General features: G+C 32.7%; 1 protein-coding gene across 1 annotated transcript; it reads left to right on the forward strand.

Annotated features, from left to right (window-relative positions):
* The first annotated feature begins 609 nt into the window (after positions 1-609).
* On the forward strand, positions 610-1,615 carry LOC140446315 (zinc finger MYM-type protein 6-like). The gene is made up of 2 exons (XM_072538857.1): positions 610-810; positions 995-1,615. Exons 1-2 carry the CDS (start codon positions 610-612, stop codon positions 1,613-1,615), a joined length of 822 nt encoding a protein of 273 aa, XP_072394958.1.
* Positions 1,616-16,227: the final 14,612 nt, after the last annotated feature.

Genomic DNA, 16,227 nt, shown 5'->3' on the forward strand with positions numbered 1-16,227 from the left:
ATTGCGGTATCTTTTTGTCCACTATTTTAGGTAATTTATTACCACTATTTTTATTACTATGCTTTTGTTTCATGGGAAACATAATAGTTACCGATATAATACTGCTATGACATATAAAGTAGCATTCTTCTTTCTTAAGGTGCTTTCTCCATTACTGAAGATTGGCTATAACTACAGCAAATTGCTCTCTATCTTGAGCTGTTCTTAGTATCGAATGTGTGTCCATACCTGTCCAGTTTCTTACATTCTTCAACAAGGAGCATTTTCTTCTTCCTGGACCTCTTCTTCCTTCTACTTTCCCTTCCAGTATAAGTGGACTTAAGACGTAAATGAATGCGTCTGCTTATTTTTTTTTAACTCAAAACGTTTCCAGACGACCAAACGCGCCTGAACACAGGTTCACTCACCTCAATCTTCCGCGTATTTTTCCTCACGCGCCGAATAGTTAGTTCAGTTCCATTATCTTCGTTTAGTTTAGGCCGCTGTCGTGTACGTACAGGACACTGCGTCTTTGATCGCGCTCGCGCCACTACTCAATGACTCAGTGCTGACTCAACTGTCAAGTGACGAGCGTGCGTGTTTTTTGATTGGTGATTGTAGTTTACTAAAATGAGCAAACAGATGAAACTTTCGGGTTTTTTTAAGAAGACGGATAGTGAGAACGTTAAAGCAAGATGTTCTACCAGTGATAGCACAATATTAACTCAAACTGGTCCTAAAAGAAAGGCTGCTAACCGTAAGTACAATCCCGACTACATAACATGTGGATTTACATTCATTGAAGAATTTGGTGACCAGTTACCTCAATGTGTAATTTATGCGGAGGTATTAAGTAATCAGGCAATGAAGCCGGTCAAATTAACTAGACACTTTGAAACAAAGCACAAAAATTTTGCGAAAACATGTAGATTTCTTTAAGAGGAAGAAGACAGAACTAAAATCGTCAAAAAATATCTTTAAGTCATACTCAACTTATGATAAAGCTACTTTGAAGGCGTCATATCAACTTTCACTTAGAATCGTAAAAACCAAAAAACCCTTTACTGTTGATGAGGAATTAGTTTTACCATGTATCGTTGATGCAACTAAAGCAATTTTAGGTGATAAATACGATAAACAAATGCAAAATCTTCCTCTTTCCAATGACACCGTTAGTAGGAGAATTGAAGATATGGCATCAGATGTTGAAACCCAACTTCTAAAGAAAATTCATTTCTCAAAAATTTTTGCTGTACAACTTGATGAATCTACATATATTACCAATAAAGCTATTCTTCTTGTTTATATACAATTCATAGATAAAGACAACAAAAAAATATCTGAGGAGTTCCTGACCTCGATTGAGTTGCAAGATAACACAACCGGAAAAGACATTTTTAAATCCATTGACGGATATTTCACACTTAAAAATCTTTTTTGGAAAGACTGTGTAGGACTTTGCTCTGACGGTGCCGCGGCAATGACAGGTCACAAAACAGGCTTGCCAAGTTTTGTAAGGAGAGAAGGAAACCGTAATATTGTTTTAACACACTGTATTATTCATCGCAAAATGCTTGCTGCCATAAGATTAAGTCCCGACCTAAACAATGTTTTGAGTACTGTGGCAAAGCCGTGAAGTATAAAAAGTAATGCTCTTAGTTCGAGATTGTTTGCTTTGTTATGCGAGGACATGGGATCCATCCATTACAATCTCCTTCTACATACGGAAGTTCGGTGGCTGTGCAGGGGCCGGGTTTTAGCCAGATTTTATGAACTTCGAGAAGAAGTATGTATGTATCTTGATGAAAAAAACCTGATTTAGCGGAACCACTGCGTGACGGAGAATTTATGGCCCAGTTAGCTTTTTTAGCAGATATTTTTAAACAGCTCAACATATTGCATCTAGGCCTGAAGGGACCATCTAAAACGCCATTTGACCTTTGGAAAAAAATTGATTCATTTAAGAAAAAAATTGTTGCTATGGGAGTCCGAAGCTGAAAAAGGATCGTTTGAAATGTTCAACTTGTTTTCAGATTTTATCTCTGAAAATGAAGGCTTAAATGAGAATGATTTACATTCACTGGTTAAGTATCGCTTCAAGATTACTTTAAAAAGTACTTCCCTGCTGATACAGATGCGAGGAAAAATAATCTGTGAATGATTGATCCCTTTTTAGCTACCCACGATAATAATCTGCCCATTCAGGAAAATGAACAGCTTATTAAAATTTCATCCGATGATCATTTAAAAGTGATAACATCTCACTGAGAAAATGTTGCAGATTTTAGATAGGATTACTTGATGAAAATCCACTGCTAAGTGAAAAAACTTTGAAACTTCTTCTTCCTTTTCATTTCACTTATCTCTGTGAGGCATCATTCTCAACACTATATGTCATCAAGAATAAACACAGAAATAGGTTACTAAATTTGAATGCTCCTATGAGACTGGCGTTAACTTCTTTAGAGCCAAATATTGAGAAACTAAGTGAGAAGCAAGACCAAGGGAGTCAATAACGTCTTAATTTGGCGCTATCTATGACTTTTTCTTTTGTTTTTTATATGTCTTTTGTCTTTCACTATGTATTTTTTTTATTTTGTAAATAATAAATTCATTAGTAAAACTTTAGTGTTCATCTCATTTTACCTATTATTGCGAAATATTAATAATAATATCTAAGTGGTCCGCCCAGAATTCTGAAAGGTACAAGTGGTTCTCAGTGGTGAAAAGATTGAGAACCACTGTCCTAGATAACCCTTTTTTCTGTTTTTTACAATATTTAGGAGTTCTCTATCAGTGCCCATTCTTCTTAGAACCTCGTTGTTGGCCACGTGCTCTGTCCAAGAGATCTTCAGCATCTTTTGAAAAACCCACATCTCAAAGGCTTCTATACGCCTCATACTTGTAATTCCGAGAGTCCATGTTTCCACTCCGTATAGCAACATGGAATAAATAAACGTTTTTACAAATTGGTATCGGATATCCAACGATAACGTAGAGTTTAGTAGGAATTTTTTCATTCGTTGAAATGCGGACCTAATATATTCTATACGAGCACTAACAGGACTAGACCTTCAAAAGATTTTGCATATATAGAGATGAATTTACATTAAGATATGGTTTTACTATTCGTAAGTTTATATATTTTCTAATTTTAATGTCGACCACATTATATCAAGATCATAGATTACGTCACTGATTTTATAAGTATTGTGGCGTCTGTTCGTCTGATTTATACTAGTATACTTATATCTATAGACTTTTTTATGAACGGGGACAAATAATACGTACGACCTTATCCTTGCCTTATTAGGTTCAAGGTTTACTTTTGAATACATTATGAACCAATATAGGTACAGAGATAAATTTGCACATTATACTGATAAAAAAATAAACACATCTCAATTAGAATTAAGAACAAGTGTTATAAAGATAACATTACCGTTTACCAATATTGACGTGTGACAAAGTTGATAATATATAAAATTAAATAATCACTATCATCATTTTCTCCGCCAAATCGATCATTACTAGTGGTTTCCCGTTTATTTTAAGTATCAGGTATATTCTTTGAAGCTCTTGCTCGAATAGGCTTTGTACAAATGTACCATAAATCTGTACATTGTAAAAACTTTTATTTTCATTTAAATACTCCCCTTATTTATAAACTTGGACTAGTCCCTAAAAACCAGTCCATTCTTGGCCCTGAACTATTAACAACCAACAAGTTCCTCAAAAATATAGTCGCCAAGCAACCTTCGTAAGAAAAGGTCGGACAAGCAAAAGCTTGCGACCAGCCATTCCATTTCTTAATACACTATTTCCCTATTATCTAGTTTTGTGACCAGTATTGTTGGCAATAAAGTAAATGTGATAAAAAGAATTAGATGCTGTTCTTATTGTAAGTAACAAACTTATATATGTATACTTTCAACTTCTCAATTGTTTTAAGTCGCGGTGTTGCCATAACGTGCCGCGAGTGCATATAAACGATTTGCCGATTCAACAACGGTTTGAATATCGCATAAACATTTACTGTTATCTATAAACAATATTGATATTTTCCACATTGATACATTCTATTTTCTACAGTCCTAAAGGCTATTTTTTTTCTTTTAATAAAGATACATTTGACTAATCTTATTTAAGGCTTTCCCAATTTAATGTTTACCCCTATCGCTTATCAAGGGAATAACCTTTTGTTGCCGAGAGGGGGCATTTGGGCCTGTAGGACCCATCGCCGGCTCTTCGGGCTTCTTCCTATCCCTGGAATTGGATCGGGTATTCACCATCTTTGGTTTGTCGCTGGTAGAAAGGTTAAATACCACCGCTGTTATAAATAACAGTTCCAGTGACAAATATCTGTTATAGGTAACGGTTCCAAGGAACAGTTACAAAGTAACAGAGCAAAAATGGAAAACAGATAGGTAAAAATGATCTAAGTATTCCTTGACTTACGGAAGGAATAACTTAGTAAACAAGTAAATTAAATGGTATAAATATATAATAAAGTGTTTCTTGACTTACGGAACAAACAACTTAGGACAGAAATACAGATAAATGAAATATGTAAATGTGAGAGTAAAATATGGAAATATTTCTAAGTGTTTCTTGTCTTACGGAAGAAACGACTTAGAGTGGAAAAATAAAATACTCAAAATATAAAACGAGAAATGCAAAAATGAAACAGATTATAGAAATATGTCTAAGTATTTCTTGACTTACGGAAGAAACAACTTAGAACAGAAAATAATCAAGAGAATCAAATATAGTAAAATAAATGCACAAATATTTATAAGTGTTTCTTGACTTACGGAAGAAACGACTTATAATAGAAAATAAGAAAAATCAAATATAGAAAAGATGTGAAAATATGACTAAGTGTTTCTTGACTTACGGAAGAAACAGCTTAGCAAAAAATGGAAAAATGAAATAGACAAATATATAAGTATTTTCTTAACTTACGGAAGAAAATATCTTAGATAAAATATCAGAAATAATAATGCGATATGAAAATATTTCTAAGGGTTCTTTTGACTTAGAACCCGGAAAATAACGACTTAGACACACAATAAAATAACAAGTCAGATATCAGAGAAATACTTCTAAGAGCTCTTTGCTTACCGAAAAGAACTACTTAGATATAAAGTACAAAATCAAATATGTAAAATAGAAAAGGCAAGATAAATATTTCTAAGTGTTCTTAACTTACGGAAGAACAGCTTAGATACAAATACAAGACAATAAACAATCAAAATAATCAAATTAAATATCAAACAATCAGTACATGAACAAATATAGATCAATGTAATATGCTAACCTGAAAAGGTCTGAATATACAATAATGCTAAAATAAAATGGTATATTGGCCAAACTTGGAATTCCCAAGTATTTTGACCGATATCCAAATTCCTTGATGCGTCCGGCACGGCTGTCAGCTCCCGGCTGACACGCCTCCGGAGGACACTTTCAGGTGCTGGATTCCCCAGCTACTCCTTCGTAGCTAAGGAGTACCTCAGAAGCTTTGTGCGGTAAGAAAAAATCTTCCATCGAACCAGCAAAGTTCGCTACGGCGAACTCCTTATTCGTACAGGCTTTAATGTTTTACCGGATTTGAGTTTGAGAGGCCAGATTATGCCAGACATTTTTCACGCGGGTTCTAGATTTTATTTAAATGTTTGATTCCGCATTCAGATTTTTCACAAAGAGTTTTTGGTAATTTATCGCTGATAAAGCTGTCACAATAGTTGCAACAAATATTGGCTGTACTGACTGACGAATATATTTATGTTGAAAAACAGTAAACGAAAAACAAATTGTACATTTCAGTTAGCAACAAGATTATTAAAGCACTACTGAAGATTGATAAGAGGTCTAAGCAAGTATAAAATATACATCAGGAAGAAAGATGGAAAGAAGCAGAAGAAATAACAAAGAAAGAATACACACGTTTGTACAACAAGGAAGAGAAACAATGAGATAATAGAGTAGGATTTTATATAAATAAAAAATTCTCAAATATTATAACAAAATTTAATCCCATAACTGAAAGGATGTTAACTGAGGTTGAAACTGAAGGAGGAAGTTTATTACAATAAAAAAAATAATGGGAAAATCCCAGTAATTGGCTGTATACCTTCGTTTAAAAAAACATACAGAAGTTAAAACACTTCACCATTGTATTTAGGTATATAAAAACATGTAGTTAAAACTTTTACAAGTGTCGTCAAAATTTATACAGTAGCATAACGTTTTCGATCTAATCAGATCATCTTCAGTGTCTTATGTAGTTGAAGCTAACAATGAATTTGTGGCTATGACATCCATATATGGGTTTACATTTTTCCAAAATTAAATTATATGGTGACTCTAGGTCGATGACATTGGATAAAATTTAATACTTGAGGAGCTACATGTCTCCCTGCTCGGTTTTTGACAGGTGGTTCTTGTCTTGTCAGTTAAAACGACACAGACCAACTGGCTGAGGTGACAGGAATATAATTTAAGAAGACAGCTAAACATGACGAGGTATGGGTGTGTTCCGCGACTAATGTAATTTTTAAAAATTATAAAATTTTATTTTGTTGTAATAATACCCTAATATCTTATTAATGAACCTTTAGTTAAAATTAAATTTGTTTAAATGATAAAAAATTTTTTTGCCTTAATTCTGCAAATCTCTATTATTGAAAAAACAACAAGTGAGTTATTAAATTAGTGGAATTAATGTTTGAGGTTGAATCTATGAGGATAAGTGGTATGAAAATTGATTGATGTAGGAAATGAAAGAAATTGATGTGGTACTATCCACATAATAGTGTAAGAAATGATATAAAAAATAAGTATAAATAAAAAGATTAAGTTGAAATCCAAGATTAAATTGGAGTTTTTTTTTTGAGCAGTTTTTAGGTCTCAATGCCATTACTACCGTACCGTATTTTATCTGAAAATATCTTTCTGTTATGTGACTTAGTAGTATGGAGTACTTAGACTTAGATTTAGGGATGTAGTATGAAGTATGTAGCATTTGAATATCCTATAGTATTGAGATAGTAGTTGTTGTTTAAACTTATTTTAAAGTATAATTGTGGCTTATTCTCAATAAAAATAGTAAACTTAGTTTTAATGTTGTATCCAAAAACTCCACTGATCAGACGATGAATATCAGCTTGAGGTCGGTTATCATAAACATTAGTATTGTAACCTCGGAAACCTTTTTTGGATGGTGCTAGAAAGGTCACGAATGGAGACACTGCGGACGGCAGCCAGATGGTTGGTGGAGAGCGAGTCGTGGGTTCGAAACTAGCTTTTGGAACCACGAATGGGTCCAACGGACGAAATAAGTAAGGATAGGACAGGCTAAGAGATAGTAGAAAAGATATAGAAATAAACAAAAAGATAGACGGGTAAAATTACCAAAAATAAGATAAGATAGAAACAGGGCACCACTAAACTTTTTGGGGTTAAACGGGAAAATTAAGAAACCTTAGGAACGAAAAAGAGATAAGGAAAGATATTTAGGTTCTGAGACCAAATCCAAGGAAATATATCAAGTCAATTATTAAATAAATTTGGTCAACACACTGCATAAACAAATAATAAATATATTAGGTGGACTCCGTCGACCTACTTACCTACGAAACTTAATCAGCCTGATCTTTCTCCTGGTCGAAGGTATAATAATTATTTAATATAATAAACAAACATTCAGAAGTATTATTATATCAAGAAACTTATTAGGAGTCGAGAAATAAAATTCATTGATAAAACAAAATAATATATTCAACACCACTATGATATAGGCAGCTGAATGTACACACATGTAAAAAAAATCCACCATCAATTATTAAATGGTGGTATAAATATAACAATAAAATCTCTCTAAAAATCTCTGAAATTTTAATTCAATTTCATAAATACAGAGAATGTGGAAGAGAAATTGTTTATCTGGATGAGACGATCTTCTGGTCGCTGTACAAAAAAAGCTGTGTTAATTTATGCAAATTTAAATGGAGAAAAAGGAAAACCTTTGGTGATACGTAAAATTAAAAATCCTCGATGTTTTTAAAAATTTTCATGTTAATAAACTTCAAGTCGACTGCTACCACAACAAGAAGGCCTGGATGACCAGAGATATCATGACAGATTAGCTGCACAAATTTTACAGAAAAATGTAACGTCAAAAAAAATTCTCTTATTCCTAAAAAACGCAACATCCCATCCGGATATTCAGTTATCTAACATATCGATAATATTGTTGCCACCAAATACTACAGCATATTGTGAACCGTTACATCAAGGAATAATTAAAAACTTTAAATTCCTGTATAGAAAGTTTTTGATGCGAAGAATGTTATCATCTATAGAATGTTCTTTATCAACAGCTGGACTGGAGAAGTCTCTATAGATTTCTAACGCCTTAATTTGGATTGTGGCTGTATGGAAAGACGTTTCAACCAAAACAATTAAAAAGTGTTTCAGTAGGTGCGGTTTTTAAAAAAACTATAGTAATGGAGAAGAAATTGTGGAAAATCTGGAACTACAAGACCTGAAAGATGATTTGCCATTGTCAACCTTCTGCGAAAGTCATGGAGTTGAAAATTTTTTGAAGTGCCTACAGATTGATGCAGTCCTATTGGCAGAAAATCCTGAAATAAACTTAACTAGTTGTGTTAGTAATTTTAAAGAATACGAACAGGTGTCCCATGTGTCCGACAATGAAAGTGACGATAAACTAGAACTTACTACAACTGTAAGTAATTTAAACGATGCTTATCTAAAATTAAGAGACTTAGAAATATTTTTGATATATAAAAGTGATGCAAGAGTAAGTCAAAAAATATCTAATATAATTTTAAATGTTGAATCAGAAATTATGAAAAATAATGTTCAAAACAAAAATTGATGATTTTTTTAAGAAGTAATACCTATCTTTTTTACAATAGTAGTTTATTTGTTTTATTTGTGTATATGCTTATGCAAATATGTACGAAAATGTATAATTAAAGATCAAGTAAATCGGAACCTCTTTTTTATTTCAATTGATTAAGCGATAACTCTACACAGCGGACAATTATTTTTCCCCATTGGTATCCGTTATGGAGAAATTTTATTGTAGTAGAGATTGACCGAATGAATAGGCTGTCAAGAAGGTCGAAGCTCTTATTTATAATTATAATGTGAACTGTAAATGTTGACGAAGTTCAGCGATAATAAAATAAAAAAAATATCAGTACTGACCCAATAAACATAAATGTATCTTTAGATGACAACTTATTTTAAAAAATGTTATCTAATCATATACAAAATGTAATGTTTTTATTAACTTTTTCCAACGGGACTTGTGAATTTTTTTAGTGGTTCAAACTAATCTAAATAATAGACATTTTTTAAACAATTTTTCTTATTAAAGGCCTGGATTTATCTATTATTGTTTACTTATTGCATACAGTTTAATTATAATATCGATATTAAATAATTTTTTTTGTTTTACTTCAAGGTTGCAAACTTTGTTTGCAATTAAAATAACAAAGAATACATATCATGTGGAGGTAGATAAAGTACCCACCCAAAACATTTAAATTTCAACCTACTCTAATTCGGATTTTTCGCGATGGCTAACTACAAAAATTGCAAATATATTGAAGGGAAAACAATATAAAATAAGGACAACCTAAATAAATATCATAACTATAAACACAAGCACAAATATTTGAACTTTTTTTAAACACTTTAAATAACCTATACTACGTATGATCCAACGTAATTGCGATTAAATAAATTTTTGGCTTTACTGGATTCCAGGTTACCAGTCGTATATGGAAATTTATTTTACATAGATATTAATTAAGAAATTTTATATACACTCCACTTAGCCTCTTAACCTCTAAAAATCATACGAACAAGCTGAATTTTGGGACTCCAAAAAGATACAAGAAAGTTTGTCACTCCTACCACTGGGCTTCCCCTAAAACCCTCCTCTTACCGAAGCAAAAACGGAAAACATCGATTTACCAATAATCTGTACAACGTAGAAAAAAAATGTTTCAAACAAGAAATGTAGGTGAGATAACTTTGAGCAACTTTTTCTGTAGAATGAACGGTTTTCTCAGAAACAAACCTTGAAGCGACCGGTGATTTTGAATGTGTTACGGGCTTAAAATCAATTTTTTAAATAAAATTTGTATCAACTCGACGTTAAAAATTCGATATCTTTTGATCAGAGTGGCCTATCGACAAAAATCAAAATGCATTTTAAACTTCAAGAGTGCAGCTTTTGTACCCAATTTTGCAGCAGGTGTAGTCAGTTTCTCAAAGCAACAATATAAGACAGGCGTACAGATATCTACGCAATTTAAGAGAAGGATACAAACCCCGAACAAATCTATGCAGAAATCAAGAAGAGCAAATAACCAGTGATCCAAAAGAAATAAAATCAGTCTGGAAAACCTATTTCCAAACTCTTTTAGGGACACAAGAAAATGAAGAGCATATGGACATGTATCACAATGAGGGAGACACCGAAAATATAGAACCCCCAACGATGGAAGAGGTAAAACAGGCAATACGAGCACAAAAGAACAATAAGGCTCCAGGTATGGACAACGTCCCCGCTGAGCTATATAAATTAGGTGGCGATCACCTAGTAGGACAAATGCATGTGCTCATGAACAAAATTTGGAATGATGAAAAGATCCCTAATAATTGGAAAACCGGGATTATATGCCCAATCTATAAAAAAAGGGATAAACTGAAATGCGAAAATTATCGCGGCATAGCCCTCTTGTACACGGCGTAAAAAATTTTTACTTACATAATAAACAAACGACTCCAACAACTAACTGAAAATATTGTCGGGGAATATCAAACCGGTTTCCGACAAGGAAGATCTACAACTGACCAACTATTCACAGTGAAACAAATCTTAAACAAATCGTGGGAATACGACATTAATGTCCACAACATATTCATAGATTTCAAACAAGCCTACGACTCAATTAATAGGAACAAGTTATATCAAATATTGCAGAGCTTTAATATCCCCCAAAAATACATCCGACTGGTAAAAACAACAATGGATTCGTCAATAGCAACTGTCAGAGTCCAAAATGAGCTCACTGAAAACTTTACGATAGTCCAAGGATTAAAGCAAGGAGACGGGCTGGCACCGACACTATTCAACCTGACCTTGGAATATGTAATAAGACAGCTAAATATAGGAAGAGGTAAGCTTCTAACAAATAAATCAAAACAGATTGCCGCCTATGCCGATGATATCAGCATCATGTCTCGCAGAACAGAAGAGGCGAAAAAGAGACCGGACTAGAAATAAATATTCAAAAGACAAAAAAGTTAACACAGGCAAGAGCTAGGGGAAACAGACGCACAGTTGAATTAGAGGACGATATTGAAACGGTAGAAAGTTTCACATATTTAGGAGTTACATTAAACACGGATGGAACAGAAGAAAAAGAAATCCAAAGAAGAATAGTAAAGGGAAACAAAGCTTATTTTTCACTCGATCATGTGTTTCGCTCCAAACGAAACTGGAGATCGAAAATCAGGGTCTACAAAACTATTATCAGACCAATAGTATGTTATGGATGCGAGACATGGGTGATGACAGAAGAGACAAAAAGAAAACTGGGAGTCTTCGAAAGAAAAGTCCTAAGAAAGATATTTGGACCTATTAACGAAAACGGAATATGGAGTTCCAGGTATAACCATGAACTCTACCAACTGTTCAAAGCGACACCGATCTCAGAATTCGTTAAACTTCAGAGACTTCGCTGGGCTGGTCATGTAGTAAGAATGGAGACAGAAAGATTGCCGAAAAGAGCCCTTGATAGTAAAATGCAGGGCGCAAGACCAAAAGGAAGGCCACGGAAAAGATGGGAGGATGAAGTGGCAGCGGACGCGCAAAATTTGCTAGACGTGAGAACCTGGAGAAGATCGGCGCGGGACTGACAAGGTTGGTGGCATAGTTTGGAGGAGGCCAAGGCCCGATTTGGGTTGTAGCGCCTTTGGAGAGAGAGTAGTCAGTTTCTATGAAGTTGTTAAATAAATGAACGTTGTACGATTTTTGCCATTTTTGAAGTTATACTTCTATACGCACGGTCGGCGTTGGAAATTTGCATGAGAGTGAATCTGTGAAACCATTACATATGTAAGAAAATGAGTAAGAGAGAGACAGAAGATATCTTTATTTTCTTTTCCTCTCTCGAGAATAAAAATGTTCCTTTTGTATATATATTTAATATTATATAATATTGTATATATATATATATATATATATATATATATATATATATATATATATATATATATTATATATAATATAATATGTATTAATATTATTATTTATGTGATATGTTTTGTATTATTTAAAATTAAACGTTTATAATTATTTTAGGCTTTTATATTTCAAAATAATCACTGTTTTACCGAGAACTGTCAATTTTGAAATCCGTTAGTTTCATATCTAATTGGCAAATCCTTTACGTGTTTGGTTCATACGCTGGTGGTTCTGAGTTCGAATCCCAATTATGAATTTCCTTTTTTATTTTTGAAATATTTGAAAACCTCACGTTAATCTTATTAAATATATGTAATATACGCAAAAAACATAAATTTTAAAATAAAATGAAAATTTACAACATAATGTGAGTTGTTGGTTTTTTATTTTTATCTTCGTAAAGTAAGTTATATGTATATTGGCAGTTTTAAATACTTATGAATATTACATTTTAATTTTTATATTGTATTATTACATTGAATTATGTTGCAGTGTATTTATTGTATTGTAATTTTTATATTAATAACAAAATAAACAATGAATTTTACTGCAGAGTATGTTTAAAAATTTTTTCTTCCATTCAACTCCTTTTATACATATATAAAAATAAAAATATATATTTGCATTAAAATATTGATACAATCCTTCATTTACTATACTCCTATTACAGATCAAATGTTTATATACAGCAAACGATGCACCATATACCTATATAACTAATTCTTTTTCTCTTTCTGCTCTCTCTTACCTATAGCATTACATACGTAATGGTTGTGCAGATTGACTCCTATATAAATTTTTAACGGCGAACGCGTGTATAGAAGTATAACTTCTACCGGCAGTCCCACTGGACTGCCACACCCGTTTTTTTTTAATATTCTCATGAGATCTGGGGCATTTGAAATATGCATAAAAAAGCTGAATTTAAAATTTCACATAACAAACGATCTAAAACGTTTAAAACTCCTTCTTTGCGATTGCACAAGTATCTACGTTTTTGAAGACTTCACAACTTCAGCTACAAATTCCACTTAATGCCGTCTTCGTGGAAGCATTTTCCGTGACGTGAGATCGCTTGTAAGGCCGTGAAATGGTTCTTCAAAGTTTTCTAATTTGAACGATTTTTGCTAAGTTTTAAGGCCATTTTTTTACATTTTTCATTATTACTTTTTTTTTGTACATTGAGATATGTGCATTACTGAATAAAAAAGAAAGCTGATTTTCTGTACTTTAAAATCATCATCATCCGTTTTGAGTCCACTGCTGGACATAGGCCCCCCGTAAATAATTCCAATGCATCTTGAGTACCCTGAATCCTGTACTTTATAATAGTTTATTGTAAAATATTCTAGGACTGATGGTAACAAAAAAGATAATGGTTCGTCAAATTGTAATACTTGAATTGATTTATATATTATCTAAATGTACAAATGTACAATAATACTCCAGTCGTCAGAGACGAAAATGACACTGACTCTTTGAACATCATACGAACAAGCTGAATTTTGCCGACAATGTCAATTTTGAGAAATCAAAATAGATGCAAAAAAAAATTTGACACTCCTACACCCACAGACCACTGATTTGTGCCTACACCCCGAAAACATCGATTTATAGTTTGTTTCACGAAAAATGGTTTCCTTTTAAGTTGATTTATGAATATATTCGATTGTAGCAGATGAAGAAAAGAAACAGCATCACTCTTCAGCTTAGGTTCATTCTTCAATTCATATTACAGCAATTCATGCTGCAAATTTCTTTCAAACTCTTCCGACTTAAAGTGTTGCTCAAGGTTTTGTTCAAGGGAACAAAACCTTGAGCGTTTAGCTTGAGCTATCAAAATAGATAACTAATAAAATCGGGGGTTGAATTTACCGAGGAAAGTACAAGCTGATTATAGCCGCAAATGTCAAACATGGAACAAAAAATTTCGGTATAGCAGTGTAGGCATGTTTTTATAATGTAGATGCTGTATGCTTCAAATATAAAAAGATAAAGCTTTAGAAAAGTACATTTTGTTTATATTATGTTATGAATTCTACAATTTTTGATTTATATAAAACAACAATGACTAAATATTTGTTTCTTTGTCTGTCTGTGGAACAGAGATCACAACCAGTCTTCTGGTCTTGATTTTGCCCCTTTAGGCGGGACCTGAGAGTTTCTTCATCAAGTTTTTCCTCGGGGACGCGGGTGACGACCATGGAGCGCTTGGGCATATTATTTGGAACAATTATATTTAAGTTTACTCCCTCCCACAGACCCTCAATAGTCTTCACCACTTCAGTCGTCCATTTTTTTGTACACTCGTTAACACAGTTCACCCACAGGGTTCCTTCGCTAAACGATGTTTTATGGAACTGCAAAAGTTCATTTTGACCTCAGATAGGAGCCTCATCAAGAGGCTTCAGTTTGTTAATGATCAAATATGCTTGAGCCCGATCTAGTTGAGTATCAGGATGATGTCTGTGTGCTATACACTATTCTGAATACTTTTGTCATGTTGCTTTATGAGGTTAAGAGAAGGGTGATGGTATTCTTCCGAAGTCTCTTTTTATCGTCGGGTGTTTTGGATTTCTTGGGATTTGATTTGGTCTATGTCCCAGCAGCCATTTTTGCCTTTTTCTTATCTTCCTTTGTTGAGCTCTAGTGAGGCGTTATTTGAGACTTACTTATCTATTTTTTTAATTTAAATATCCGAAATTATACTTCACAATTACGAATTTTTAAATTATAAAAAATAATTCTTTGGTGTATGTGCTAAAAAGCAATTCTAGCGTACTAACAAGATCAGAAATTGTTTTTTGATCCTTACAGTTTTTTGAGTTTTCTCTCCCGGTGATTGACTTTTAATTAATTTTATTTATAGTTTATAAAAAGAGAGTTTTAATTATATTATTTGTAGATTTGTACAAATTTCAGTTAAAAATTTGAACCACAATATTTTTTCTAAAAAGATTCATTTATTAAAAGTAAAAATAATATTATTTTCTTTAAAAAAATTTATAAAACGCAAAAATTTAATGCTATTCTACGACCACGCGGCATCTACATATAAAAATATTTAAAGTTGCATTTGTTCACTTCACTTTGTTTCCCAGTTTCCCCCATTCTTTCTTATTTTAGAAGCATAGCGCTGACATGACCGATCCCTAGTGGTACAAATAAGGAACTAAAATCATTATCAACTTCCATGGTACAATGAATAATCAACTTCTATTGTTTTGATTTTGATGTTTTGTGTTCAACGTTCACCTGTTCACGTTCTGTCACGTTCAACGTTGTTCGGTCTTCGGTGGTTCAACCTTTGCCGGCCGACGCTTAACTTAAAAATAACAGTGAAACTGGTGAAACAAGGTATGATACATAATGTTCCAAAATCGGTTCGCTTTCGCGCATGACGTAGTCAAGATCGCTTATTCCCGCAACATTTGAATGTAGTTGTATAGGAAAGACTTTTAATTTTAAGTTTTTTTTATATAATTTGGCTAATTTAATATAGTAATTATAAAGAGATGATAAAATTATGTTATTATAATATTTATCCTTTATAAAACATAGATATCCTTTATAAGACAAGTTTTAATTATCTTTTATTACACGTAGGTACAGGTTAATCAACTTATACTCCAGAGTTCGATATTTCAGATGTTTAAAAAGATACAGAAAAGTGGTAATGGAGGTACACAAAATTTGTACGTATATATACCTACTAAACTAAACACAAAATCAAAATAAATAATGACAAAGTCAACTTTATTTATATCGAATGAGCTAGCTGGCCATCGAATATGAGTGTAGTGAGGGCACACAATATTGCACAACATTTAAAATGACATTTTTGTAATATTCACACATAAAATTATCTTGGTATTGTTTAAAATAATGATAACATTGTATATTTTAATAATGATAACATGATTTAACAAAGAAAAATATGTTATTTTGGAAGA

Source organism: Diabrotica undecimpunctata, chromosome 7 (assembly GCF_040954645.1).
Source record: "Diabrotica undecimpunctata isolate CICGRU chromosome 7, icDiaUnde3, whole genome shotgun sequence".
NCBI lineage: Eukaryota > Metazoa > Arthropoda > Insecta > Coleoptera > Chrysomelidae > Diabrotica > Diabrotica undecimpunctata.